The sequence below is a fragment of the Hippocampus guttulatus genome, chromosome 21 (genome assembly GCF_054856545.1).
Source record: "Hippocampus guttulatus isolate MCC_2025c chromosome 21, RoL_Hgut_1.0, whole genome shotgun sequence".
In the NCBI taxonomy this organism is placed as follows: domain Eukaryota; kingdom Metazoa; phylum Chordata; class Actinopteri; order Syngnathiformes; family Syngnathidae; genus Hippocampus; species Hippocampus guttulatus.
The window spans coordinates 3,641,599-3,669,475 of record NC_141281.1 but is presented as its reverse complement, the minus strand read 5'-3'; the positions used below and the strand labels follow the sequence as shown (position 1 = coordinate 3,669,475).

Sequence of the window (27,877 nt, the reverse complement as noted above, 5' to 3'; positions counted from 1 at the left end):
GGTTGTCCTTGGCGCCCTCTCCGCTGCAGCCACAATGTTCGGTACGCTTCCCGCGGATGCGACATACAAAGTAATCAGGTTTTGTTTTGATTCGCACTTTGACACTCGTTAATTTAACATGAACTAACATCGCCTTTATTCGGATGGCGTTCCATCAACGTAAGAGCTTCCTCATGCACTTTGCTCCCCAAGTGCCTCCGTGATGGCGAACATTAAGATACAGTTGCGGAGCGCGCTCAGGAAACTGTCTTGACCTTTTTTTTTCTTCTTTTTTTTCTTTTTTTTTTTTTAGTTTGACCGCAATCACAATGTTGCAACTCGACCTCATCTATCGATCTATTTGTTACCTACGCAAGCTTGGAACGCTCCTCATCCTTGTTTGTCCTGGCAGCATGGGACACTCATCGTTATTTGTGCAACGTCCCACCTCTGACCTGTCCTCTCTCCGCTTTTGCCATAGGCCCTCTCTCATTGCGTCACACGCGGTCTGCGCAGGCCTAATTGAAGCCATATTGACCAAGAGGGAACAAATCCAGCCCCCTCGTCCAGGCACTGAGGACGTGCAGCGGAGTTTGCTCAGGGGGAGAACGTTGTGGGAGTCATTCATTGATACCTTGTGTGACACTTTCAGCTGAGCTCCCGGACAGACTGCACAATGGCTGAACTGAAGGTAAGGCAACGACATTTCTTTCACCGCATCGATTCCCATTTCAGCAATGACAAAAAAACGTAAAAGTAAACGTGCCACAAACAAGCGATAATACTTTCACGTGAAGCAGACGGACTGAGAAGCGGGCGGTGTGGCTCCTGACCAATCAGGATGCGGCATTCAACAGCTGCCCAGATGCGGCCACGGAGACTTTTCAAGCAAAAAGTCCCCCAACAAAGGGCATTTCAAGTCCATCAGGGAGCCCATTATATAGAAGCAAAAAGTTGTTTTGTTTTAACGCGGAGGCACGTGAAGCGCGGCAAACATACCACGGCGCGCACACGGACCGCGTTTGCGCCCGAGTGTGCACACTAACGGTGACTCAGCAACATTTGCAGACAGGCCATCGGTCGCCGAGTGGTGCCTAGTCAGTGCAAGCTGAGCAGCAGTCGTGTCTCGCACAGAAATCTGGGTTGAAATCTCACTCCAAGCGTACAGATTGAAATGAATTCGCCTCTTTTTGGAACAGCCAACAACGGGTGACTGCGCTTTGTTTTTAATCACCAATCTAATGTGAATCAATGTGACAACGATTAAGAAAAACACTTAACGACGAGCCTTCCAATTTAATCACAACCAGCGTGAAGGCATTCGTCCCGCATGCCGATGAAGCCGCACGGTGAGCGTGTGTCCGAGTTGAATTTCTCTTTTGCAGTACTTGTGTGGGTTTGGGAACGAATTCTCCTCGGAAGACCCTCGCTGCCCTGGTTCTTTACCCGAAGGACAGGTAGGAGACGCAGAAGTTGAACGTGGCCGTTTTCACCATGGCCCCCTGAACGCACCGCCCTGTGTCCCTCCAGAACAATCCTCAGGCGTGCCCCTACGGGCTGTACGCCGAGCAGCTCTCCGGCTCGGCCTTCACCTGCCCGCGGCCGGCCAATAAGAGGAGGTCTCCATCTCGTACTCTTGTACACTTTATCCATGTCCATCCACGTCGGCACGTCAGGTTAACCGGATATGCTTGTTGACAGCTGGCTTTATCGCATTCTGCCCTCTGTCAAGCATCAGCCTTTCATCCCCGCGGCCTGCGGGGATCTGACAGAGAAGTGGGACCAGGTGGAGCCCGATCCCAACCAGGTAACGTTGAAGTCATTTGTTTTGCTCATCCGTTGTCTAGTCTCGATATTTCTGCCGAATGCCGAGTTTCTGTTTGTGTTTGCTCTTTCAGATGCGATGGCGACCATTCGCCATTCCTCAGTCGAGGGAGAAGATAGTGGATTTTGTGGCCGTGGGTTTCTCTCTTGCTCTTTGGCAATGTTCCGACTCGAAAGCAAAGCTTTTCAGTCGCCTCTGAATCCGGCAGGGTCTGCACACCATCTGCGGCGCCGGGGACGCAAAATCTCGCAGCGGAATCGGCATCCACGTGTACACCTGCAACACCTCCATGATGAACAAGTGAGAACGGGCGTCGGGACCTGTGATGTTTTTTTATCGAGGTCGTGAAGTGTCCATTAAAAAGGCGCCTTCTCGTCTTTGCAAAGGGCAGAATTCGTGTTTGTGGCTTGAGATTCTCATGTTGGACCTAATGTTTGTTTCTTGTTTCCTGTGTTCCAGATGCTTCAACAACTCCGATGGAGACTTTCTGATCGGTGAGCAAAATAAAAAGGAGGGCTGTCGGCATCATTATCTGCCACAGGAACACCGATGGCTCAATTCCCAGTGCGCTTATTCCCTCGTATGTTCTTTTTGCTGCTCCATCTGCTGTTTGCCTCTTGTAGTGCCGCAGCAGGGTGAGCTCTTGATCACCACCGAGTTTGGCAAGTTGATGGTCGAGCCCAACGAGATATGTGTCATTCAGGTACGTTTCATTGCTCGTGTCTGCGTTGCGTGGACACGCATTGGGCCAAATTTGGAGAGGATTGAATTGTCTGCACGCTACGGGATTCACATTGCGACATACACGTCACAATTTTGTCTTTGCCAGAAGGAAACATGAACGCGTTCGTGTTGATGGCCTCCCCAAAAGAGACTAAGCTCTCGCGTTTTGTCTTGATGTTGCTCCAGCAAGGGATGCGCTTCAGCGTGGACGTGTTTGGAGAAACGAGAGGTTATGTTCTGGAGGTGTATGGAGCACATTTTGAACTCCCTGACCTCGGCCCTATCGGTGGGTATCACTTCGGACACATATGTTTCATTCAGATGACATGAGAATATTTTCTGAATTGGTTCATAGTATTCAGGCTCCCTGCATTCCATTGCAGTGGTGAACAGCAAATTTTGAAATAGAGATTGTCTTATGTATCACGCAACGTAAATGTAGTAAAAATATCTTCTTTGCCGTCACTGGTACCATTCTCCAGTGGCATCATACAAAAAAACAAAACAAAACAGCCTTTTGGGGACAGTTTATTATGAAATTGTGAAAACAATGACTGGATTTTCTGGTTGCTCCCTAATCTTGTAAAGCCAATCAAGAAATAAATAAAGTAAGGATATGCTTGTGTGACTCTTTGCAGGAGCCAACGGTCTGGCCAACCCGAGAGACTTCCTGTGTCCGGTGGCGTGGTACGAGGATCGGGAAGTGTCCGCGGGTTACACCGTCATCAATAAGTACCAAGGGAAGCTCTTTGCCTGCCAACAGGTGTTTTGTGTACTTTTTCCGTCCTTGTACTTGAAAAGTGTCCTCCTTGCCACGTCAGGCCTCTCTGCCCTATTACCCCATTTGAAGTCTGCGTGTGCTTCAGTAAACATCCCGGCGAAGCGTGACAGTGACTAACAGCCAGGAAACTGTCCGAGGCACCAATGTGATCCATTAGACGTCGCCGCTGATTGATTTATCATCCCCGGTGATTTAATATCCAAATATTTCCACCTCACTTACGCGTCTTAATCACTCACAATTAGTTAAGGCATTCACGAGTTGCAGACAGCGAAAAACAAGTTAGGCATTAATTGCAACATATTTCATTCCGAGAACGACCCCCCCCACCTCCTGCTGCAAAAGTCCCCACAGACGGGCCATACATTGAAAGAATTCGCCGCATGTTTGTTTTTTTTTTCCTTTGGAGAGGTTTAAAAGTGGCAGCTTCTTTATCCTGATGCCTGGAGCGTGGGGCTGGAAAATAAGATGGGAGGTGGGGAAGCGAGGCCTCATCTGAGGGAAGATGCTGCCATCTTTTCCTGCTGTTTTGTCCCCCCCGCCGTGAACCGAAATTGCTCAAATTAACTTATTATTTGCTTGACTGGGCCAATATGTTTGAGTGTGCACGTGTGCGTGTGTGTGCACGTGTGCGTGCGTGTGCGCGTAACTCTCTTCCATTTTTCATTTTCATCGAATCTAGCTGAGCCACCACAAGTGAACGTTCAGGAATATTCCTGCACAGCGTTGCCCAAAGAACTTTTGAGTGCAGCAGCAACTCCATATGTGTGTATAGCTGATTACGGTTATGTAATGAAGTAGGATTATATTCAGTGTGTGGAAGCGTGTGCGGTAATTTGTGTGTAAAGACTGTCATGGTCAAGGAGACAGTTTGAGTTGTAATGAACTATATCGATTTTGGAGCTGTTGCTGTATTTCTTTCTCAAAAGAGAATTCTTTTTTTTTTTGGTTCCTAACAATCAAGATACCCAGTTACTGTTGTACATCTCACACCATCCATCCATCCATTTTCCGAACCGCTTGATCCTCACTAGGGTCGCGGGGGGCGCTGGAGCCTATCCCAGCCGTCTTCGGGCAGTAGGCGGGGACACCCTGAATCAGTTGCCAGCCAATCGCAGGGCACACAGAGACGAACAACCATTCACGCCCACACTCACACCTAGGGACAATTTAGAGCGTCCAATCAGCCTGCCATGCATGTTTTTGGAATGTGGGAGGAAACCGGAGCACCCGGAGAAAACCCACGCAGGCCCGGGGAGAACATGCAAACTCCACACAGGGAGGCCGGAGCTGGAATCGAACCCGGTACCTCTGCACTGTGAAGCCGACGTGCTAACCACTGGACTACCGGGCCGCCCACATCTCACACCTTCTTCCATCAATCCCAGTGAGCGTTGAAATGATGAAAGTTTGCAAAAGTTTGATTTTGTTGCCAATTACGGAGTAATACCCCGAGACTCGCCTCACAAAGAACAAACGGAGTGGAAGAGAAGCAGAAAAACACTTTATTTCAATGAAAAAAAAATGTCATGATGACCATTTCCCTCTTCCTCTCCTTTCCATCAATCAGCACTAGCCCAGAGTACAATGACATCAATCATTCTTTGTCCCCTACGTGAAAAGCTTCACCCGCAGTTGGTTGCCTACTTGCCGCTGGTGGAATTGTCATGTTTTGTTGTGTTCTGTCAGGATTTCTCCCCCTTCAACGTGGTGGCCTGGCACGGCAACTACACACCATACAAGTACAACCTCAACAACTTCATGGTCATCAACTGTGTGGCCTTCGACCATGCAGTGAGTCTCATTTGTGTTGCTGTTTTCCTCGGCAAAATCATGACCGGCACTTCCTCGTGAGTTTCTTTTTGCTGCCATTTTTTTTTTTAACAGGATCCATCCATCTTTACTGTGTTGACGGCCAAATCGACCAGACCGGGCGTGGCCATTGCCGACTTTGTCATCTTCCCTCCGCGCTGGGGTGTGGCTGACCACACCTTCCGTCCACCATATTATCACCGTAAGGCGTCATATTTGCGAGAAAGTAGGAATGACTTGCTTGATCTATGCTGGCTATTTGTGTCCACCTCACTTCCTTTTGCGAAACTTCCAAAGGATGGGCCAACTAGAACTGCCTACAAACAGTACATCAATATAGTTCACATTCAATTGCATTTTTTTTGAAAGTGTAGGAAAATCAAAAAGGTATATGAATAGAGACTGTTCTAGATTTTAATGTCATTTGTTCCAGATTTTAATGTCATTTGAGATGATCACGTCCACAGTCTGTTCTAGTGTTGTGGAATAGCTCCCCCTGTCTCTGTTTCAAGGTAACTGCATGAGTGAGTTCATGGGGCTGATCAAGGGCCACTATGAAGCCAAAGAGGAGGGCTTCCAGCCAGGCGGCGCCAGCCTCCACAGCATCATGACCCCGCACGGCCCTGACACCGAATGTTTTGAGAAGAACAGCATGGCTGATCTCAAACCAGAAAGGGTGGCCGAAGGAACCATGGTAAATACTCGGACCGGGAGAAGCTTACAAATTGTCAGGAAGGGATTGACATTTGTTGTATGCCGCGTCCCTCAGGCGTTCATGTTCGAGTCGTCCTTCAGTATGGCTGTGACCAAATGGGGCCTGGAGACTTGCCAGAAACTAGACAAGAGTTACTACCAATGCTGGGAGCACCTACGCAGCCACTTTAATCCCAACTGGAAGCCCCGAAAACACTAGACGACGGTTTCTGGCAAAACAGGGCCAATGGTCAGAGCTATGCAAAGATTAAACTATTGTCATTTCAAAACAGATTTAAACATTTCCACTCAAGGTTGTTGGATTCACTAATCTAGTTGGAGGTAGTTTGAAGTGGTTCCATTTTTTTTTAAAAAATTGGAGTAACTGAACATTTATTGGACAGGCAAAAAAATATAAAGTGTGTTATTATCCCATAGTTGTCACTTGATTTTTGAGCCATGACTAATTGCACCATGATGTGTATGGAATTAGAAATCGGTTGATTCTCCCCCAGCGTTCACCTTTTTCGAAAACAGAAAGCCACAATGTCAATAAGATAAGAAACCCTTTATTAGTCTCGCAATGGAGAAATTCCCGATTCACAGCAGCAAAGTTATGAGAGGAAGAAGTAGAACAACAAAATAGAGGAGCTGCTGGAAAGGCAGCCACTCTCGCGGCGCCATTTTGAAGTCAAAATAACACAACACAACACAACACATAATGACAGTCTAGTTTTATTTTGTTAATAATTAACCATACCAAAACAAGCGTGGTCTTTGTACAGTGGCGCTCATGATGACAAACTGAACTTGCGTTCCAGGGTTCCGTCTTTAATGTGCTGCTCTCGCCTGTCCTGTAAAGAATCAGAACCAACATATGATGAGGAGAGCAGTTAATGATTTAGATGTCATCCGCTACACACACACACACAAATAAAATAACTAGTACACAAACCCTGTCTGTTTTGAAGACGTAGTAGAAGAAGAAGAGTGGAAACACCCCAAACATGGCGCCCAGCAGAGATGTCTTGTTTGTGGCCCTGAAGTGTGGGTAGGGGTTGGCACGGGCGTACACCCAGCGCGTCAGGGCAGGATCTTCCTGTCACACAATAAAAAATACTTTTTAAGAACACAGGCCTTAACATAGTTTATTTGAAGAGTAAGGCTGGCCAATAATGTAACACTCTGTGGAGCGGCAAAAAGTTGTCTGTTCACAAACCGATGGTCTTCATGAATCCATGCAGGTCCGAGAGTACGAAATCAAGATGGCGGTGAGCCTCACCTGCTTCAATTATCAGAATTACGGCTCGTCTTGAGTCATAGCAGCAGTATCTCCAGACTGGGATTACTTACTGCAATTCTCTCACATGTGGGAAAGGAGCGCCAAAGTCTGGAATTAACCTTTTACCGGGGAAAACGGTAAGACAAATGCAATTCGTACACTTGCAGTCCTACACCGGACGTGCTGTTGGCCACATCGCACCTCCAGACTGACAACCCAACCTGACATCACATACACTTTGTATGTTGATTTATTTTTCACAAGTACGCTTAAGGGGTTTAGACAAGTGATATTTAATAAGGTTACATGACTTTTAATACGTTAAAGGGGCTTAAAAGCTTGCCATTTTCGCTGTTTGATAGGTGCATCCAATTAGGTGCGCAATTTGTAATTGTCAGCTGTGAATAATCAGTATTTTCATTGAGTACAAATACAATACGGAAGTTTGCCTTATTAGATTGCCGGTTCGCCTGCTAACACAGCAGCATGCATGTCCAGCAGGAGTCAAACAGTGTGCCCTTAAGGTATCGTTAAAATCTTAAACACATAACAGAGATGAATGTTACGTCAAGTGGACTGTTGTGAATAACGTTTCCAAGTGTATCGGTTAGCATGCTAACTCGACTGGTTCTCCAAGGGTGACATTGTTAGCTCGTCGGTAGCCACTTACAATAAGCTCTTTTCTGTGCGGATTGTTAAGTTGCATCTGGTACTGCCTCTTCAGGTTCGCCCGCAGTGCCGCCCTAGCCTCCTCGGCTCGTCGATACTCCGGCGAAAGATTAAAATATTCATTTGGGTCCAATGTTTTTGGCCGTGTTGCCAAGGGCGCCTCTTGGTAGTCGGCCATGACAGTTTGCTGACGACGGGTAGCGAGAATAAGGAACTCTCGCGTGGTTTGACTTGCCAGTGACTTAGTTTGCGATTTCTCGCGTGAACATGCTATCTCCATGGAAACTTACGTGATGCAATTAAAAACAACCCAAGCGGTCGAGAAGTCTCACGGAAAAGAGATCAACCTGTGGTGACGCGGTGATATACGAACGTCACCACGTTTGATAATTCAAATGTAATCAACGAGAGCTAATGACGTTTTTTCTGGACGTTGCCACATTTTGCTGGTGGATGTACTGGGGGTCGGGAGTGGGGTCAATTCAGGATGACGGTCTGAGGAGGGATAGTGTCAGGTTTTCTATCAAACTATGAACACAGACGATAACGCAATGGAGCAAGACGATTCAGTTGATCCCGACGGGGATGATCGTGAAGAGAATTACGGTGTTGATGATGAAGTTGATGTGAATGAAGGTGATGACGGGAATGGCGGTGATGATGACGATGGCGCTGATGGTGATGATGACCACGATGGTGGTAATGAGAATGCTGATGTTAGGCCTAATGAAAATGAAGAAGAAGAAGAAGAAAAAGATGATGAAGAACAAGTTGATGATGGTGATGATGATAATGATGATGCCGGTGAGGACGACGACGTTAGCTTGACAGAAGGAGAAGAGGACTTGGAGGCGACAGTCAAAACCATAAATGAGCGCGCGAGAAGAGCTCATGCAGTTTCTTCCGGGTTCGATACGTCCGCCCCCGCCTCCGAACTGCACGTCAACGCGGATGATTTTATCCGCAATTTTCTCGGTCAACTGAAGATGACTGCAACTCTTGACACTTTCCAAACGGAGTGGACGGAGATGGCGCAAAGGGGCTTGCTGAATACCAAGCGGGTCGGCGAGGTCCCGGACGTGTATGTCCAAAACCAGCGTTTGCACAACGAACTAAAGAATGCGCTACGGGAGAGGGAGGAATACCGACTGGCAGCCTCAACCTCAGCCGAGACGCTGGCCATGGTGCAGAAGACCCGAGACACGCAATGGATGAACCGCAAACGTGCTGGCCAGGAGAAGAACCGACTGGTGGAGGAAACGAGGAGGCTCAAGGCTCAGTGCCACGCGTACGAACCCGCACTCAGGAGGATGGACGACAAGTTTCAGCTCCTTGTAGAGCAGACCATGCGGGCGGCTCTGGAGAGAGACAAAGTGGTGAACCTAGCTCCAAGTCAACCATGTCCCCCCACTGTCCAAAGAGATAAGCAGCAGAAAACCAACAGCTGTGTGAAAAGCTCACATCGGTTAAGTTTTAATAAAATTCAATAGAAGGTTGGAAGACAAGTCACAAATACAATTATTATTATTGTTGTTGTTATTATTATTAAAAAGCACAGGAATGAAATAAAAATACTGTACGTAGAAACATTCATGGTTCATGTTGTATTTTCTTCATGAAACCACTAGAAGGCAATCTCTACTCGTCAACACCAGAAAATTAATGTCACGTTTAAAGGCCCAACGTCTACAATTTATTATCGCGTGTTCAATGACAGCAGACACAAGAATGATAGCACTTAGAAAGACATTGCCTGAGACTAAGTGTGATCGTATATAAGGTGACAATTAAGATATTGCTTTGGACTAAATGTGATTAGTATATAAGGTAACAATTTATCATGTTCTGATGAAGTTGCCTTTGCAATATATATGAATTAGTCACTCTTTGCATGTGAATTGGACTGTATATAAATTGTCTCTTGTGCTACCTTGGTTACAGCGATGCTGATAATAAAGCCCTTTTAAAGCCGCAGCGTTGGAAAGGCGAACAAAATGATTGATTCCCCTCCAGGACATCTGAAGTGCCACAGGGAGTTCGACTTCCCTTGCCCAACAAGCAATCAAGCAAGCCTGTCAACACAGTGGCCAGGGAGACACAGTATTTAACCTCGTGAATTATTCATGTTTTAGCTCTTGAGTCATTTCTGTGCACAGAACGCCCGTTTTCCAACAGCGCTCGATGCAAAGAGGCCGAATGTGACAAAAATGTGAAATGAAAACATTTTTCATAGCCGTGCTAACCAATGTTGTTCTTACTTTAGAATGGCCCCTAAAATGAAGTCAAAACGTCTGCAGCCACATCCCCAATATAGTTTTGCTCTTTACCAGAGTTCCTTGAAGTGGCTTGTAAACTTACAGACGGTGACATCATGCTGCTTCTTATTCATAATATTTCTCGCCTCAAAGATTCCATGAGTCTCTTGCCTTTGAGGAATGTTACAGGAATGTAACGGTCCACCCTTGTTTTCAGGAACGGCACATCGAGACTTTGTAATTTTCACAGATGGTATGAAACAAGTCAGTGAGGTGGTGGTTAAAGGGGACAAGAGGTCCATTTTGTACCACCCAAGCTGCCCTCCCTGTTTGGTCTCATCCTGCCTCTGTGCTTCCTTTCCGTCCTGTATCTAAGAAGTGTTCAACTTTGCGGATACATCAGAAATATCTCACGGTCACTGGAGTTCCACCCTCGCTTGCTGTGCTCCAAATTCTGCCCCTCCTGCTTGTCTCTTGTCTGACCCACCCGCGCGCCTCGCATCCTGCAGCCGCTTTGGTGTCTGTCGCCTTGCCGTCTGAGAAAAAAAACTAAACACAACAGAATTGCTGAAACCATTCTTACTGCTCTTGCACCGTATTCATTATGAAACACATTTAAAAGAAAAACAATAATCCGGTGCGGCAGACCCACTGTCGTAGCACCAAACATGGTCATCTCTGTCTGAGATTTTCTCAGACATTTTTGCAGTCAAATTAGAGCAGTCACTGAATGTTATATGATAACAGGACTGGTAGATGTGAAATATAGTGATTTGACATTTCTTACAAAATTCTTGTTCGATCATGCTGCATTGAATCACCTGAGGTCATTTTTAAACTCGAGTCCAGACTTTTTAATGCTCATGGTTAATGTTTTCAACATGATCCTCTGTCAATTCTTTCAGCAATCATTGGCTGCCAAATATTAGCAACATCTTCCTGATTTTGACCCACAGGAGAGTCAGAAGAAGAAGGAAAAAAAAACCTTGAGAAGGGGCCGCAGATGGGGGAATTCCCCTCTTCCCGGATGACCAGGCAGCAATGGATTTAACGCAATATCCTGCCGCACAAAAATCTATGCTAAATTGTCGTACGCGGTCGCATGTGAATTGAGAAATAGTCATCAGATTGTGTTGGTGTAGAACTGCACAGCATTCAAGAGCTAGTATCACCATATTTTACTTCCGCTTGACCCACTGGAATGGTTTCTGTGGAGCAAGAATTTAAGGAAATGCACCCAAAAAAGTGACTGCACTAAAATGGTGACAACACCCCCACAAATATATCAGACAGTGACGACCATGCTTTTTGGGGCGGTAACGATGTTGTAAAGGCAACATTTTTTTTATTGCGTCGGTGAGTGGATACACCGTAATGTGTTGCATGACATCAAATGGATGCAAATGTGATCGATTCACACAAAATCTATATGCAGGGTAGCAACCAAATGATTTATGTATGATTCTACGCATAACGTGTCGTGAAAAAGACTCCCACACACACATCCTTGCTGTAAGTCAGGTCAGCATGCGGAGGAGTTACACAGATCAAGTAACAAAACACCCGTATCCTGCCTTCATCCTGAGAGCATGAGTGATGCTGCTGTGACGGCACTTGCAGGATGGCGCTGGGCGGGGCCAGGCGAGAAGAAAGGGGGCGAAGGGGGCATCGGGTGAGGCAAGACAACAGCCGCTCGTGTGCGTCTGATCCAATCAGAGAGGAGATTCAGAGATGAACAAGAGGAACAAGGCGAGGTCACAGTATGCGGTCAACTTGAAAATAGATGAGAGGGATCCACGGCAGGGACGCTGTGAAGGGAATACCTCGTCTTCACTGTCAATCGCCACAAAATCCCACAAGAAAAAAGCTAAAAATATTCCCAGCTTTGATGGAAAGATGAAATGAAACTAAGCTTTTGATTGTATAGTGCAAGTCGGGTTCCATTTATATGGAGCTCAACCAGTGTCTTTTCCTTGCTGTCATCGTTCAATTAGAGCTGACACGGGTGGAAGCGAGGAGATGTTAACTCGCCGCTTTTCACTACCACATACCAAATGGTTTGGCAAACTATCACATGCGTCTCGGTTTCAGTGAAGACCCAAACTTGTTTTAGACTTGAATCTTGGTCCCATATTTCATGTTGTTTATGATGAGAGGCTCTCATCAACAAGCGACAAGCACTTAAGCGGCAGTTTCTGGTGCTCGCAAAGCACATTGGCCGTAAAGCTCGCTAACTAAACGTGCCGTACGGGAAATAACGCATGTCTCTGATGACATCATTTTCCGACCCCGAGCCTCCTGGCTGTGGGCTGCTTTTACACGGCACTCAAGAGTCACCACGACTCAGAATAATTGTTTGTGTGTGACAAATGCTGCGATGGAAGACCCTTTTTAACATTTGCACCGTGTCGTATATTTCTCTATCACACCGTCACGATGGAATTGGTCTATGTGTTCCCCAGCGTCCGCGACAATGGAGCATTTTTGTGGTTGGGGGACCTTTGTAGTATTTGGTCATCAGTCGGATGTCTTGTGAAGTTTTCCGGGCCCAATGTGTTTTGTGGGTGGTACACCTCCGCCCTCTTTGTGGGCTAACGGTTCCAAATGCGATGAGTGACACTTCCCTGATCATCCCTGAGCCATTTTAAATTGTAATGATACCGTTCTTGACTAGAATGGCAGACATCACTTATGAGCACGTGTCCATTAGAGAAGAAGAACAAGTTAATGGAGGCTCAACATGGACAAGGAGGAATTGCATTGAATTAACAAGGGGCTTCCTCTTTCGCACATGTTAGAGTGCAACTTGAATTTGACTCAACACTACGATATGCGTTCAGTTGTGCCTTGGAGAACAAAAATGGACCCCTATTTCTTTTTTTTCTGATAGTGTAGGTAGGTCGGTAGGAAAATTGGTCAAGATGTTTTTGTTTGTTTGTTCAGCTAGCAATTTTGAAAAGTGGCACTACTCGCTAGATCTTGTTTATATAATACTGTCTACCTTTTAGTCCAGTTTCCTTCTGCGTTCAGCCAGGACAATGGAGAGGAATGAAGCCAAATAGCTCGAGATGCCTGTGAACGGAAACACAAGAAGACCTTGGTCTTTTGTAGCGCGGCACTGTTTTTAGCATCCCATATTTGTTTGTAACCAAGACGACCGCTCACATCCCGGTAATGCAGGTTGTGTGATGACTCCAGTAGATCATCGTCTCACATATATTCCCCCAGACGGCGCATATTCAGTATCCCTGATGTGCTTCGGCCGGGAAAAGTATTGTCAGATAATTCCTTCACTTTGCATCGAACAAGTGTCAAAAACATGGTCGTAGCTGCTTGCTTGGATTGGTCAATGAGTGGTGGATGAGTCATGCTGTTCATTTGGATTGTCTTGGAATGTACTCGTTCTGATAGTCAGATTGTCCTTCACATGACGGGCGGGGAGTCCTGATGAAACGGCGTTGGATATCAGTCCTGCAGCTTTTATTTCCAACTCATCGCTCATTTGGTGATTTATTGAATCTCAGCTCACCCTGACGCTGTAAATAGGCAGAGTTGTTGTTCCAGATCCGGTTAATGTGCGCGCATTGACGTCAGTGTCCTGTAGAAGCACTCCAGTCTAATCTGCTGGTCTGGACCACACTGTTTCCATTTTGTGGGCAAATGAATTAAAAGTGACACGAGATACTGGAATAGATGTATTATGATGCATGAACCAGATGGTCTAAACTACATTTTTTTTTTTTTTTGCTACATCTTTCACTCACGCACTTGATTTGCACTTGGTGGCCTTTTTACCCTCTTTTCAAACTTTCAAGCGTACCCACAACATTGCCATTGCCTCTGATATTTGCTTTTGTGAGTCAGTCATACTGGGCAATTTTGCAGATGCCAGAGTGGGAAATGAAAGGTATTATTCCAGGAAAGAGCGAGAGAGAAAGACTCCACTGCATTAAGGACTGCTATAAACGGCCTTAGTATGGGCGTACTCTCCTGATTGAGAAGGAAATGTGTAACGAAGCTTGAGGATCTATACACAGTCTTTCTCCACTAAACCTTTATTGAAATTTCATTGAAAAACAACAAAACACGTATGCAAAAATATACCCGTCAATATCTAATAAAATATAATCATTAAAAAACAAAAATGCCTCATGCGTCTTTTGCCGAGTGTTTTCATAATATGCAAGCATGTAACATATTAGAACCTTAGCATATAATTGCTAACTGATCAATCGACTCTCTTAGAGCTGAAACTGTCTCAATGGACATACACAAACCAATGAGCTGCTTGTGAGATTGTCTTTTTGTTTTCCTTCTAAGATCTGGACACATCGCTTCCCGTGTAGGTCGACTTTGCCCGAATAACGGCGTCGCACTATGCTGTTATTGGCCTCAAGCTTCTCTTGGGTCTTCCGTTCTGCGGATTTCCCTGGACAGAAAACACACACACACACACATACACAGATCCAATGTGAAAGGCTGCTTTTGATGGAGGGGAAAAAATGACATTGAAAGATGACTCACCAGGACAGAGAAAGTCCCAGTGTGACCGGACTTGGCATATTTGGGCTGCTGGTTCTTCACCTGCCTTCTGGCTCTGATCACCTGGTCGGAGAAAACCAATTCCCAGCATTCAGTTGCTATGATAGGTCCGGCTAGTTCAATGCATTTCGAGAGCTCTGTGTACGATGGGTGCCCTGCTGCACATTGATCCAGCCTGCACAACAAAGGCTCTTTACCCCAGCTGCGTTTTCTGCTCAAGGGTTGTCATGGAGACTCACCTGTAGGGGGTTGGATTTCTTATCGTTGCTCAGGAGTGAAAAGGAGCCGACGCGGGATTTACGCTTGTTCTTCTTTTTATTTGCAGCTTGAGCCAAGTGTCGCCTGGACCTGTCCGCCTGGAGGAGGGTTGATTTGCCAATTAGACACCCGCGACCACTCACGTATGCACACACACTCACACACACACACACATACACTTCCCAAAACATGGCTGTAATGTGTGTGTGTGTGTATTTACCTGGATGAGACTGTTTGGAAAGCCTTTTACAGAGAAAGCTCCGGGGAGGCTGGAGTGACCCGGGCGGGCGTGGCTCCTCCTCTCCACCTGTCTCTTCAGCCTGAGCGGAACCTACATCACAACACTGTCATCATGCACAACGATACAGGTGGGCATCTCTCTGACTGTACGAAGAGAGTTTTTATATGAGCCGGAACGACACCTCCATTGAAATCGAAATACCCGTTCCTTCGGTTTTAGTAGCAGTCCAACTCCGTTCATTCATGGCCATAAAAATCCACTCCCGCATTTCTCATTTCTCGGCGCATAAACGAGGAAATGTTATTGATCTTGCCGGTGTGCCCTAACAAATGGACTGTCGGCGCGAGAGGCAACAGGTTTCCAATTTGGACTTTGTGGTCAATTTATTACACTGCTGTCGGTTGTCGACTATATCAATAATTCATCTTCTGAGCTAAGTAATCACACAAAAGAGGATCTGTTCCTTCTTTTTCATCCCTCGCAAGTACCTTTCTGACCTGAGATAAAAGACAAAACAAAAAACCCCATTGGCCTTCCCAATTAGTGATACTGTTTACAGCGCTCGCCGTGATTGCCCTTGACCTAGATTGTAATGACCGCGTCTATTTTTCATGGCGTTGCTGCATGTGGCTATTTGGCACCGACATATCATTGGAACATGCATCATTTCATTCCGTGTTTCCAAGCTGCCAAGAAGCCAGATTGTTCATCTGGGCCCCGCCATGTTTCCATGGTCACACCGCGATAGCTTTATTACAACTACGAGATGTATCGCTGATCCAATCTTAATAGCTTCGAATGAAGCCAGGAAGCTGTTTTGCATTTCACGGCGTACAAAAGATTCAAATCTGCAACCGAGCAATGCTCAATTTCATTTTCCTCACTGGGTTCTATCTGCCGCCTTCCTCACACAAGCGTGCTGAGCATCCGAGCCGCGTGTGGACTCTCTTGCGCTTGTGTGCAGATGATTCGAAAAGGTGGCACCTACCTGTTCTACACTTGCGAGTATTGGTTGCTGCAGGCCCCGATCACCCGTCTGAAAATGGAAGGAGAAAGCGCACATGATAAATCCTAATATTAAAACACAAAAGTAAAGTTTCCGGAAAAAAAAAAAGTCTATTTGGATTTGCCTTGCAGTTTCACAGAATCACCTTGAGTGCAAAGCGCTTTGAAACATTCGGCCACCTTCACGTGGCCAAAGAAGCTCAAGGGTCATTCCCTGATCAATGACATGTTCTATGACTACCTCTACGACAATGGCAATGAAAGCGAGCGCCTTTATAAAATGAGATTTTTCGAGCATTGGATTATGTTTTTTTTTTTCCATGAGTTCTTCAGCCTTCATTTAACTGAGACCCGATGGTGTCCCATTCTGCGGCACAGATCATGAAGCAGGGTGCCATCAAATCCTTTTTCAGATATTACACTGCGTCGAAGGTGCTAATGACCATTGGGGACACCAAATTAAACGTTAAAAGTAAAGTTAATTGTGATTCTGCCTCTCCATATGAAGCTCACAATTGTGCTGCAATCACCTTTGCAAAAACGAAAAGAAAAGCTTGTAGGTGGCACCGACTTCCTGAGATGGAGAAGAAAGTTCCTTCCCATATGAAAATTTTTCCGTGTGGGACAGGCGATTATTTTCAACTCGGGCAGCTGTACAATCCATAGTCCAGATGAGCAGGACTATTATGGACAAAACGCGACGACTTTCCACAGAAAAAAACGCCGAACCGCACGTTTGAAGTCAAACAGCCTGCGGCCACATGAAACAAAAACAAAAAAGGGCTCAGAGGGATTTTTTATTTTTTTTTGGTTCCACGGTGGGTTTGGGTGTTTTTGGCATGATGGATGCAAAAACCATTACAATGAGATGCTGTGCCAGTTAGGCAATCTAATTATATGTTTTTGCTGTTCAAGGTTATTTTGTCTGCTGCAATCTGGAAGCACACTTGACCGCAACTGTTGTCACACACACACACACACAGCCGCCTCTTTCCAGGGAGTCACAGGGAAAGAACAATACCGCAGATGGACACGTGAACCAAAGGAGCTTCCATCTGCAAGATTAAACATGAAAGACAATGTCGATGTTTGAAGTCGCACGTCTTCTCGGAAAAATTTCCACAAGATTTTGGAGGGTGTGTGGCGGGAGGCATGAAGAGCATCTCCAAAGTGATCCGTACGTTGCCGTTCAACCACAAAAGTTTTTGGATGGATCTTTTAATCGTGCGCTACCAAACAAATAAATGAAGTTTAAAGTTCAGAATAGAGTTTCCGTTTCAAGAGGTGTGTCTGAATACCTTTGATTACAGTTGCGTGACAGTTAAAATCCTATTTATTAGATGACATTAGAGGGGCAATCAACCATCGGTACGAAAATCGAGTAGTAGAATATTGGCGTGAGACATGATTACTTCCTGTGTTTTCTGGAAGATGCTCAATATTTTTGTTCATATCGTGTACAGTACATGACACGATGCTGACGAAACTCTAGCCCTGATACAATTCAAGTCAAATAATCTGTTAGATGATTCTGAAATACGTATTTTAGATTTGCTTACATTAATAATGGGATACATTTTGTGTTTTGTTGAAATATTTTTTAAATTTTTTTTATTTTTTTATTTTTTTTAGGCATTGAAGTGATTTTAGAATTCATTTTCATATACTGTACAGAAGTGACCGGCTTGATTTAAGGATGGCTTGATTTAAGAAGGTCAAGTTGATTTTAACATCAGAATATGATCTTTTGTGGAGGGAAAAAAAAAGTGTTTCGTCGCTAATCATTTCCTTTCGTTCCGCTGTTTCAAATGCACTGTGACGATGAGAGATGGCGGCGGTCCTCCTTAGTCGACATGGGTGAGAAGACGAGTCCTACCTGCTCGTCCGCCGTCTGCGTGTTGACGCACAAGTCGGCCAGGCTTCCTCCGGAGCAGTCAAGCGCGTGAGACAAGAGGCTCGCCTGCAGGCAGAGCAAACACAGCCACGCAGTAAAGCCCATGATCCAGTCTGCAAGTCGAGTGTTCCCAGCCCCCTGTCAGCTCCTCGCTTTATACACTCGGCTCCTCTAATGAGGACCAGATGCTGGGAAACGCGCGTCCATGCCAGCTTCACACAGACACGCAGCCCACCGCAAGCCAGGCTCTCCACGCCTGCAGCCAATGGCCTGCGGTCCTGCGCAAACATGTAAGACATCTTCTGCAGCTGCCCCACCGCCAACCACCTTCATTCACCCTGAAGAGCTCGCAACCCCGTTGGACAAAAGATGCGTTGAAATCTCTTTTTCAACTTAGCCCATCAACGTCCATGCTGATAATTTGTGTACAAGGAAAGGAAAATGTCCCCCCTGCCCCCCGGCAGCATTGCATGCAGATTTGTCTGGATTTTTTTGGAGTCACAGCCTTGTGTCCTGCACAAGTTGCCCCGACACTGGGCGGTAGGGAGCATGTCTCGACATTTAGAACAGAGAAAAACAAGTGACAACAAGCTGACAGTCGAGCAGTGAGGATCAGGAATGGGATATGTTCACAAATTGGACCCAACCCCTTTTTTGCTTTTGAATGATCTTTCCTTCACCGGGGCTTTATGAAGAGCAATTTTGTTTCTATTTTAGTTGTTAAGAGTGTCTTTGCATCCAATGTTTGCCGATCTAGAAAAGCACAGTGTAAAACCAATTAGTAGGGTTTGTTGTTCTCATGGGCGTCGCACCAATTAGGGATGTGGCAGCCCCCCCCCCCCCCCCCTTATAGAGTCGTGGGCCGGCTCAAATCTCATTTTCATGATATGCCGCAGACTGCTAAAAAATCGGATCACAGCCCGAGGGCTGGACTTTATAACGCCTCTGCTGAAGCATTTGAAAATTCCTTCTTTTGTTCCCACAGCTTATGCAGACAAGTTTGTAGCTTCGTTTCACTTCAGGAAGCCCAATAACCATTTGGAAACTTACATAAACTGTGAAAATGGTTACCGCGTGACTGACATTACCAGACTTACACATTGTGGAAGCACTTAGCACACCTTATGTGGGAGTTTTATTTATTTATTTCCCCCCAACATCCTTTATAAAGTTGCCTGCCAGAAAGAATGTATCTCCTGGCCGGGAGCAAGTAGCGCATGAATAGGCAGCTTGTCTCAAGGTGTGTTAGACGATGGAAGGAGTGACTCGGAGGGAGCGAGAGCGCGAGCGGAGGCTAATGTCTTCAAGCTTTGAGCGTTTCATCACAGCGGAATTGTTTCCCGCTGCTGCTATTGGAAACGTGCGGCTGAGAAAAGGCAAAAAAAAATTGTTGAGACTAAATATGCTTAATTTCCTCCCCAGGTTAAGATGGTTGTAAACTCGACAGTTTCCTGATATATGAGTAAAAGATGTGCTCGTTACCAAACTCCCACAATTTCCCAATGGAGCCCAAAAGATATGTGGGGCCTCTTATTGCAAAATGTCTCTCAAGCGAGACCACAACTGCAAGGCTGATGAGGGGATGGATGGGAGGGATGTTTGAGCCTGGAGGCAAGGAGAGAAAGAGTGAAAAATGACCTTGCACACATTTTTTTGTCCCTGGCAGTTAAGCCAGGACGAATTTAAGAGGACAGATACTGAGCATTTTCACAAAGCGGATCATTTCGGCCTTCTGAGTTTTGATGAGATGTTAAAAAAAATAACACGCTTTGCTTACATTAGTCACATGAACGCCACAGTGAGTCCATCAGAAGACATGCCAGTGAAATGTCTCATCAGAAGCATCCCGTCAAGCATCTAAAACCATCTAAAATCCCGACGGGACGCTATTCTGTGTCTCACTCTTCCGCTGTTGCTCATCAGTGCGCTAACTGCCGTTGTATGAGGACGATGCTTTGCGGTGAGCGTCGGCTGACGTAAAAACTTGTCCGCTCTGACCAAAGGTGACACGGCAGGCCGTGTGTAACACAAAGAGTGTGTATGTTGGGTGGGTTAGGTAGACGCGACACAGCTGTTTGGCAGTGGTTTAGGAAACAATATTTGGGTCATAGGAGACGTGACTCACACAATAATGGATGTTTTGAATGAGTTGAAACGTGCTCTTCATTGTGACGAATTACAGACAGACCTTTTCTCACTTAAGGGAAATTTGCAGATGTCTTATGCGCGGTCATCTCTGATAGAGGCAATGACTCGGTGGTGAATGGAAGTGTAGCACTTTTGTTTTAATTTAATGGGGGTTCTGACCCTGTTATCTGGTCAAGGATTTGTCATTGTAGATTCGTTGAGATTTTGTCTTTGTTTTTATATATTTGAGTCCCCTTTTTTCAACAATTTGCATCTTATATACATATATATATATATATATATATATATATATACACACACACACTCTGTTTATACGGCATGCACTAAGCTAACCTTGTAGCTTGTGAGCCTTCTTTCAGAGAATTAAAAATAATATGAGGTAATGTATATTACACATAGGACAAATATTTGGAGTTGGAGTTCTCGGGTGACGCAAATGACGAAATGGTTCACGACATCTTTCTTTGTATCTATGATCTTACACTTCTGTGGTTGGTGTGAAATGAGGGAGCGGGGGGGGGGGGTGGTCTCATGCTTTCATGCGGAAGGAGCACCGAAGTTTGATTGTTTTTTATCTACGTAAATGTTGTCTGGCTATTTCTTGTTACATTTCATACCTTAGCATGTGTTCTGGACAACTATGCTCCTGCAGGAAAGCACGTTCATTTTATGGATAATCGGTTACGCAGATTCGGAGTGACAGTGACTCGGGGGCGGGGGGGATAAATGCCTCAGTGTGGTTTAAAATAGTATCGGTGAACCAATCGTATGCTGCGAAAGCTAGGAAGTGGGTCATGAGGAGTGCGATGATGGCCTGAAATAGAAAAAGCGAAACACCGCTGGAATGACGGGGTCTGGACCCCTGACACATATTGGAGCTGGCGTAAAACTCCGCTCCACATATATGGTGATCAAATCGATTTCGAATGAGGGCCATTTTGTCTTTCCGACAGTGACGTCATGATCGAGCACAGGTCATGGCCTCTCCCTATCTCTCATTTTATCTCCCCATCGTCTCTCAGCTCTGGTTACCATGGCAGCAAGTGGTTGTACTGTATTCAAACAATGCCGCTGTGGACTGGGAGAACGGCAAGATGTGCGCGGATGAGAGCGGGTGTGGACGTGTTTCCGGCAGCGGAGGGGGAAGATGAGGATTACTCCACACTCAGGTGCGCGGAATGAATCGCTTTACATCCGTCAAAAATGAACTGCCCCACGTGCGTGTTTTGTTTCCTGATTGTATAGTGTTGTTTGCATGTTTTGCCTTGACCGCGTTGGTGACAAACGTACTCTCTCGGTTTGTGTGTCTTTATTGATCGGAGCGGTTTGAATTCTTAGTGTCAGATTGACGTCGTCTTTGTTGCGTGATCATCTGTGTCGCAGGCTGCTGGTGGAAGGATGAAATGACTGGCCATATGTGTGAGTGTTGCTCAACCTTCAACACACTTCCACGCGCCGCGCTTTAAAACTGTTGCAGAAAAGACGCTGGCAAATTTACGCGCACTCATAAAACACAATGCCCGAGGAGTTGGTGTGACTAATGTAGTCCGGATGGAGAGCAACCACACAATATGTTGTGGGCTTTCCTCACTGGAAAAAATAATCATTAGTAGGAGGTGAGTAAAGGCAGGGATTCTGGCTGTGTGGGAGCTTTATACTAAGACAAGCCTCTCATGGAATTATCTCGAGTAAATATCTTATTCCGCACAAGCTGTACACACGTGTCATATCTCCAGAACGTAATCTGTTACTGAAAGCTGGTAAACCTCGGATATGTTTAGAAATCAAAATCCAGTATGTGAAATTGAATCATTGTGTTCCACAGTCAAACGGTCACAATCGCAAGGGGTAGTTTGCACCACACGGTTGGGAGGTCTCGCATTGCAAACCCCCAATTTTCTGGACATAAATACAGTTCCTCCCATTCAGATAAGAGGTCCAAAAATAAGTCTTCTGCTACTCTTCATATTTGCGCAACGCTTAACGCTTCCTCAACTCTTGTCATTGTGTTTCCTATAATCGTGTTGGCGCGCGGCTAACGGTCAGCGGCGACTTACAGCAAACTGGCAAACCAAAATATTACCCGACAACAAAAAGCAAAACAATAGGCGTCACCGTGGGCCGGTTATAAAATTTGGGCGCACAAAATATTTTCCTCTTTATTGTACAAACCTTTAGACCTTTGGATGATGAGGCTTGACCGTAAACAAATAACCGCCCATATATTCTTTCCTCACTCCGAAAAGCAATGCGGCAGCAATGACTCATGACAAATTATTTGCTGCTCTGGTTCCCACTGCCATGGCAACTTTTCACCAATCGGTCAAATTGACGTACAATAGAAATACAGTTGATAGGGAACAGAGGATTTAACATATTAAATTTAAAATCACAAAATCTAAATCTTTTTTTTTCCAACCCCTGTGCGTCTTATCTAATACCTTTGATAAGCTGATACTGGCTACAAATATGAGTGAGTGAGTGATTGAAATATCGAGAAAAGAGCATGTATTTGTTCTCCCCAAATCAAATTTATGTCATATTTGTTATAACCGTCATTATGAATTGACAGTAGAAGCCTACATGGGAAATGCGATCTGAGAAAAAACACTGCAGCCATCTCTGGCCCCGTCTTCTGCCTCGACTTTGATATACACGTCCAAGGAACAACGTCCAACAAAACCTTGAAAATGACAAACAATTAGTGTTCTCGTAGCCCTCATTTCCAAATCGGTTGCTATTTCGCAGGAGCACTGCGACAGAGCAGGGCGAGGCCATAAGTGCCATCCACTTAGATGAGTGTGCCCGCATATGTCTGATGTGGTCGACTCCAGCCGCTATTGATCTTGTAGTTTAGGGCCGGTTTCTGTGTTGCCATGATTAGTGCCTCCGTGCTGTCCTCCAGTTCTGCCTTTTCCAGCCACTGGAAGACACTTCATGTCAGACACTTCTTAAATTTGTCAGTGGCGCATGCAATGCTTCTCCATCTGGCTCCTTCTCCTTGCTGGGTTTCTGTTGTCTGAAGCATCCACTAAGATGGTGAGATATACATAATGAAGGAGTATATCTATCCATCCATTCTTGAATCCGATTTTCTTCACGAGGGCTCACGGGCGTGTCTTTCGGGAATGTGGGAGGAAACCGGAGTACCCGGAGAAAACCCACGCGGGGACAGGGGGAACATGCAAATGCCATGCAGGAAGGTCGGAGCCGGAATCGAACCTCGCACCTCTGCACCGTGAGGCCGACGTGCTAACCGGTAGTCCACCGTGCCCGTCTTGTTAGCCTTTATTGTGGGCTTAAATATCGATCGCGAGAAAGGCTGTTTTCGCTGATTCCTCTCGAACATGATCTAAAAGTGACTCATTGGTGCAGGATTAATTGGGATGTCTTCATCTCTGCCTGGCAGCTAATTGCACTGCGAGCGTCTTTGTGAATGAAGCAGGCAGCCAAGGCAGCCTCCCCCTCCTTGCTCCCGCGCTTCCTTGCGGTGCCAACAATCTTGATCACGGGTGCCAACATCCATCACATCAGCCCCCCTTTCTGACCACTTTCATGACACACAGCCACTCAACGAGCCGGTAAACAGGTTGTGTGCCAACCCCGGCGCTCACCTCGCCTCGCCTCCCCACCCTCCCCCTTACCTCCCCCCCCCCCCTCCTTCTCTGCGTAATACAAACCTCGTGATCACCCATTCACTTCTGCAAACGTCTGCCTCTCAAATGAGAAGGCGCACAGGCGAGAGGGGGAGGCTGGGGGAAATTAGGAGGGGTGCAGGCAGGTGTTGTGGAAGTTAACGCTGGCCCGGAAGAGCAACGGCGAGAGCGTCGCCGGCTGTCTACCGGTACCGGCTGATCCCGAGTAAGTCGCTGCTGCGCGATGGACTCGTCGATGATTTTGTTGCGTGCATGTGTGGGTGTGATTGCCTCTCAGCATGGGTGTAGCACAAGCTTATCATTGCAGCTTTGCATGCGGGTATGTTTAACGTCAGTGATGATTTTACTTTTTTTTTTTTCTTCCGAAGTGCGATCGAGCAACCTTGCGTTTCCTTTTTTTTTTGTTCATGGTGCTAAAATCACGCCGATGTCACACGCTCTCAGCACGAATGTGGCAGTGCGCGGCTGCTCCTTTTTTTTAAAAAAAAAGAAAAGAAAAGTAAGATAAAAATGCGTCATTTAGCAAGGGGGCGTGTGAAAATGTGCATGGCGTGGAGCTGGAGGGAGCCGAGATGAGGAGGAGTGAGGACGGGGGGGGGCTTTAAAATGATCCAGCGCATGTGTTTGTGAATTGCTTCTGGAATTGGTGAAATGACCTGCAGCTTTGAAGAAAAAAAAAAAAACAAAGTCATGTTTTGTTTCAGAAGAATAAACCCTCAGGAATGCAAGCTGAAAATCCGGCGCAGAGTGTTTGTGGAGATTTGGGTGAACAAGGCGCACAGTTGATTTGTTTATGGTCGCCGCTTACCTGTTGACAACACTCTGCCGTCACTGCAGAGTGGATACGGACGCCACATCGTCCCATCGCCAAGCTTTTGTTTTTGCGGTGGTTGTCAACATTATGACATGCATCGGCCGGCACCCAATAGCTGAAGATCAAGTATGCGGTGCATATTCGCCACCACAAAGATCATATTTTTTTAAATGTGATGATAATGATAACATTGATGGACCGAGTGTCAAATTTGCGAAACAAACAATGTGCACTGAATTTCATCAGATTGTGCGATTGTAACATAAATCAAGCCTGGTCAGTGTTCTGCTACATTATATTGGTTAAGTTGATCTGATGTTGTGAGTTTAAGTTCAGTTCGGTCTGGTTTGGCGGGTCGCTCGCCTGCCCCAATGGCACCCTTCACCCACTTTTGGTGTAATCTCACAGACCGAAGGCAAGCAACAGACGCGTGGGACTTAATCTCCTTGCTGGAATGAATAAGAATGGTCGGGAGGCCCCTTTTTCTCAGCAAACCTTTTGACTTGTCGATTTGAACGAAATGAAATGACTGAGAGTGAATCAGAAGTTTAAAGAAAAGAAAATGGACCCGTTTTCTAGAGCGTTTCTGCTTGTGAGAGTTGCTGGTGAATTGCAACCTATCCCGGCTGCCTTTGAGTACGCGATGACTTACAGTACGTTGTAAACTGTTCATGTTTTGCACTGTACAGTGCACTCTGTGTAAAGGAAAAATGAGCTGGGAGCTGACACGGGGCGAGAAGGCTTGACTTTAATCTTGGGCCTAACACTCCAGAGTTTGACCTATTCATCGCCTTTACATTGCATGAAATCAATCGATGCAGGACGCTATTCTCTGACGTTTTGTCGGTCATGGATTTGGAGTTATCGACTTTGAACCTCAGCCATCCTAGTGTTGGATATGATTCAAAATCAATTGGATGACTCATTCCTGAATCATTGAGGTTGGACGGTTGCTCAGCATTTCTCGGATAATCGAGTCATTTCCTGCGGCCGCAAAAACTTTTGTTTTGCTACGTGAGTTGTAAGGATCCTCATGTGATTTTGCTGGAGGAGCGCTGAGAATGTTGCACTTAGTGTACGTTTGACTCTGTGACTTTTACCAGCTGACCCAACAGAGTTGTTTCAAACAAGCAGTTCATTTTGTGCATGGCTGCACCTGCCGTTCTTTCATGCCCGGCGTCACGAGTGCGCTTTAGCTCAAGCTGGTGTGTGGTTGGCATTCTTTTTCTCACTCATATGGTGAAATGTCGTGAATTCGATACAATAAAAGTGATGGCACATTTTTCATTTCGTTTCCAAAACAAGTGTCATATCGGAGTGTTTTGGCATTTGTTCTTCGTCTCGTCAAAGCTTCCGATAACGTTGTGAATCGATTGCATACGTGTTGCATGATTCAATTTTAGAGTTAAATATTGCCTCCAAATGAAGTCGTGAAACAAAACAACAACAGCAGCAATTGTTTCCTGCACAGGAAGGACTTAAAATATATATGAACGAGCGTCTCCGATCTTCCTTAAATCCGCTATAGAAGCCTCACACTCATTTGAATAAGTCGTCAGACTTGCTCTCACTTCTTCCAGCATGTTCCTTTCATGTTGTCATGGAGACCGTACCCTGCTGGACTGCTTGGTCCTCTCATTACTCTATGCAGCTGCTGTGTATCGGTGCATACTTCACTGATAACGGGATCCGTCACTGATTTACTCGGGCTATTATGGTAGCGATGCTATGAGACACTCATGCTAATCCTCAATGAAAATGCAAAGAGCCGAGGCACGGGCAGTTCGACAAGGGTGCGATGGTATGGTTTGAGGCTCATAGCACTTGACCAAGTGTCTTTCGGACTGCTCTGGTGTCATGCCTTTATAGGGCAGGGGTCACCAACTCTGGTCCTTGAGGGCCCCTGTCCTGCATGTTTTTAGATATGTCCCTCCTCCAGCACACCTGAGTCAAATGACTAGCTTAAGGGGAAACATGCAGAGGTAGGGGCCTGGAGGACCCAGATTTGGTGACCCCGCGTTTCGGGGGTACGCCTGCATGTGGGCCATTGCTTTGACACACTCTTGGCCAGAGTTGTCGTCTTCAGCTCGTATCTTTCATATTTCATCACACCCACTACATCGGCACAGTCCTTCCACTGCAGAAATTCCTTCGGGCGGAAATATTCTTCTCACTCTCAGACCGCTGGTGTCAAAATAGGAGTTCAAAACATTTTGACAGAGATTCCCGGGTTAAAACCAATCACCCCCCCCCGCCGCCGCAGGAATAATACGCAAGCCCTCCCCATTACTTTGTTGATGACGTCGCGGGGCGCAGCTCCAGCGTCGCAAGTCCTTGGCTGCGCTTGCTCTCTTGCTGTGTACAAGCACATGTCGCCGAGTGTGTGTAACAGTTGTGAAATATGACTGTGTCAGAGTTGGCCTTTTCCCGAGGCAAAGGCCAAAGTCTCTCATCACAGCGGCCCAGCGAGGAGCGTATGCGAATGCCACGGCGACCGTCCTTATTTACACCGCACGCCGCCTGACACCCGATATGCCAAGATGTTGCCGCTTTTGTCTTCTCCGGAGCTGACAATGTGTCACAGGCTCCCGCACTCTTTACGTGCGTGTCCTTGTCAGTTTGCCATGACGCTAATACTCCCAACCGAAACAAATGACTCACGCAAGCCCCCAAATGAGAAATCTGTTAGGCTGAAATAGGATGATGGTTTGAGGAAGAATATGGAGAGATGCTTTCTCTGCTAAATGACGCCACGCCGTCAATTGAAAGCAATTTGACTTCAGCGCTCGAGCCAAGGCGCGTATTTCCCATCGGAAAATAGGTCACGGCACACCACTTAGCCAAACGATTCCCAAAAAGTGAATACACGGGTTAATTGTGTACCTTCTGTCATCTCGTGGAAGGGCATTCTGTTCTGCCAGTTACTATCAGTGCTTGCCAAGATAAATCGACACCAACGTTTTTTTCCCACAGAACATAAATAGTTTTCGTCCAGCCAAGTGACGCTGGATAAGGTGGCGCACCTGATGATCCCTCACGGAAAACTTTTGTGCCACGGCATACTGGTTGTGAATCACTGCATTTCGAGGCTAATGACTTCATGCAAAATGAATAGCGCTGGGGAGCTGAAAAAAAAAAAAAGGCAAAACACACCTACGCCAAGTATTGCTTTTATTCATTTCTTTTTTTTTTGGGGAGGTAGGCAAAGTGGGCATATCATTTCCTCTAAGATGGGACAACTCAAGGAATGAGTGATCTACGTTTTGGAGGAGGCACTTAGCCGATGAAGCCATCAAGCCA

At 46.0% G+C, this 27,877-nt stretch overlaps 5 protein-coding genes across 10 annotated transcripts in view; 3 read left to right on the top strand and 2 right to left on the bottom strand.

The window, feature by feature from the left end:
* The first annotated feature begins 496 nt into the window (after window positions 1–496).
* Window positions 497–7,206, top strand: hgd (homogentisate 1,2-dioxygenase). Of its 2 annotated transcripts, XM_086101405.1 has the most exons (15): window positions 497–670; window positions 1,365–1,436; window positions 1,510–1,598; window positions 1,681–1,786; window positions 1,878–1,937; window positions 2,013–2,104; window positions 2,264–2,298; window positions 2,428–2,507; window positions 2,714–2,813; window positions 3,166–3,290; window positions 4,998–5,102; window positions 5,196–5,322; window positions 5,633–5,814; window positions 5,890–6,063; window positions 7,058–7,206. In XM_086101405.1, the coding sequence occupies exons 1-14, from the start codon at window positions 656–658 to the stop codon at window positions 6,031–6,033; spliced, it is 1,332 nt and encodes a 443-aa protein (XP_085957531.1). In that variant the 5' UTR covers window positions 497–655; the 3' UTR covers window positions 6,034–6,063; window positions 7,058–7,206. The 2 variants fall into 2 exon arrangements, with proteins under 2 accessions (XP_085957531.1, XP_085957530.1); XM_086101404.1 differs by lacking the exon at window positions 7,058–7,206 and having other exon boundaries at window positions 500–670; window positions 5,890–6,250.
* Window positions 6,533–7,981, bottom strand: ndufb4 (NADH:ubiquinone oxidoreductase subunit B4). The gene is made up of 3 exons (XM_086101408.1): window positions 7,766–7,981; window positions 6,769–6,912; window positions 6,533–6,667 (listed from the first exon to the last, which is right to left on the bottom strand). Exons 1-3 carry the CDS (start codon window positions 7,940–7,942, stop codon window positions 6,605–6,607), a joined length of 384 nt encoding a protein of 127 aa, XP_085957534.1. The 5' UTR covers window positions 7,943–7,981; the 3' UTR covers window positions 6,533–6,604.
* Window positions 7,982–7,992: 11 nt separating this feature from the next.
* On the top strand, window positions 7,993–10,093 carry LOC147186753 (sperm-associated antigen 16 protein-like). The gene has a single exon (XM_086101406.1). The coding sequence runs from the start codon at window positions 8,295–8,297 to the stop codon at window positions 9,252–9,254; it is 960 nt and encodes a 319-aa protein (XP_085957532.1). The 5' UTR covers window positions 7,993–8,294; the 3' UTR covers window positions 9,255–10,093.
* A 3,965-nt stretch (window positions 10,094–14,058) lies between these two features.
* On the bottom strand, window positions 14,059–18,073 carry LOC147186752 (uncharacterized). The gene is made up of 6 exons (XM_086101407.1): window positions 17,942–18,073; window positions 16,049–16,096; window positions 15,040–15,150; window positions 14,801–14,917; window positions 14,544–14,624; window positions 14,059–14,448 (listed from the first exon to the last, which is right to left on the bottom strand). The coding sequence occupies exons 1-6, from the start codon at window positions 18,062–18,064 to the stop codon at window positions 14,395–14,397; spliced, it is 534 nt and encodes a 177-aa protein (XP_085957533.1). The 5' UTR covers window positions 18,065–18,073; the 3' UTR covers window positions 14,059–14,394.
* myripb (myosin VIIA and Rab interacting protein b) overlaps window positions 15,038–27,877 on the top strand; it is a 53,254-nt gene continuing 40,414 nt past the window's right edge. For 2 of the 5 annotated variants that reach the window (XM_086101400.1, XM_086101396.1), the window contains exons 1-2: window positions 15,038–15,187; window positions 21,130–21,276. The gene's annotated coding sequence lies outside the window, so the exon portion shown is untranslated. Of the gene's footprint in view, window positions 15,188–18,102; window positions 18,250–21,129; window positions 21,277–23,865; window positions 23,969–27,877 lie in introns of those variants that run through there. The other 3 variants (XM_086101397.1, XM_086101398.1, XM_086101399.1) reach the window with 3 other exon arrangements.

Excerpts from the sequence above, each read along its gene's own strand:
- hgd (XM_086101405.1), top strand. Across the intron at positions 1,599-1,680 it reads CGGCCGGCCAATAAGAGGAG|CTGGCTTTATCGCATTCTGC; the intron begins GTCTCCATCTCG and ends GCTTGTTGACAG. Across the intron at positions 2,105-2,263 it reads AACACCTCCATGATGAACAA|ATGCTTCAACAACTCCGATG; the intron begins GTGAGAACGGGC and ends CCTGTGTTCCAG.
- ndufb4 (XM_086101408.1), bottom strand. The coding sequence starts at position 7,942 with ATGGCCGACTACCAAGAGGCGCCCTTGGCAACACGGCCAAAAACATTG. Across the intron at positions 6,913-7,765 it reads CGCACAGAAAAGAGCTTATT|GAAGATCCTGCCCTGACGCG; the intron begins GTAAGTGGCTAC and ends ATTGTGTGACAG. Across the intron at positions 6,668-6,768 it reads ACGTCTTCAAAACAGACAGG|GACAGGCGAGAGCAGCACAT; the intron begins GTTTGTGTACTA and ends GATTCTTTACAG.
- LOC147186753 (XM_086101406.1), top strand. The coding sequence starts at position 8,295 with ATGAACACAGACGATAACGCAATGGAGCAAGACGATTCAGTTGATCCC.
- LOC147186752 (XM_086101407.1), bottom strand. The coding sequence starts at position 18,064 with ATGGGCTTTACTGCGTGGCTGTGTTTGCTCTGCCTGCAGGCGAGCCTC. Across the intron at positions 14,918-15,039 it reads TTCCAAACAGTCTCATCCAG|GCGGACAGGTCCAGGCGACA; the intron begins GTAAATACACAC and ends ACCCTCCTCCAG. Across the intron at positions 14,625-14,800 it reads AGAAATCCAACCCCCTACAG|GTGATCAGAGCCAGAAGGCA; the intron begins GTGAGTCTCCAT and ends TTCTCCGACCAG.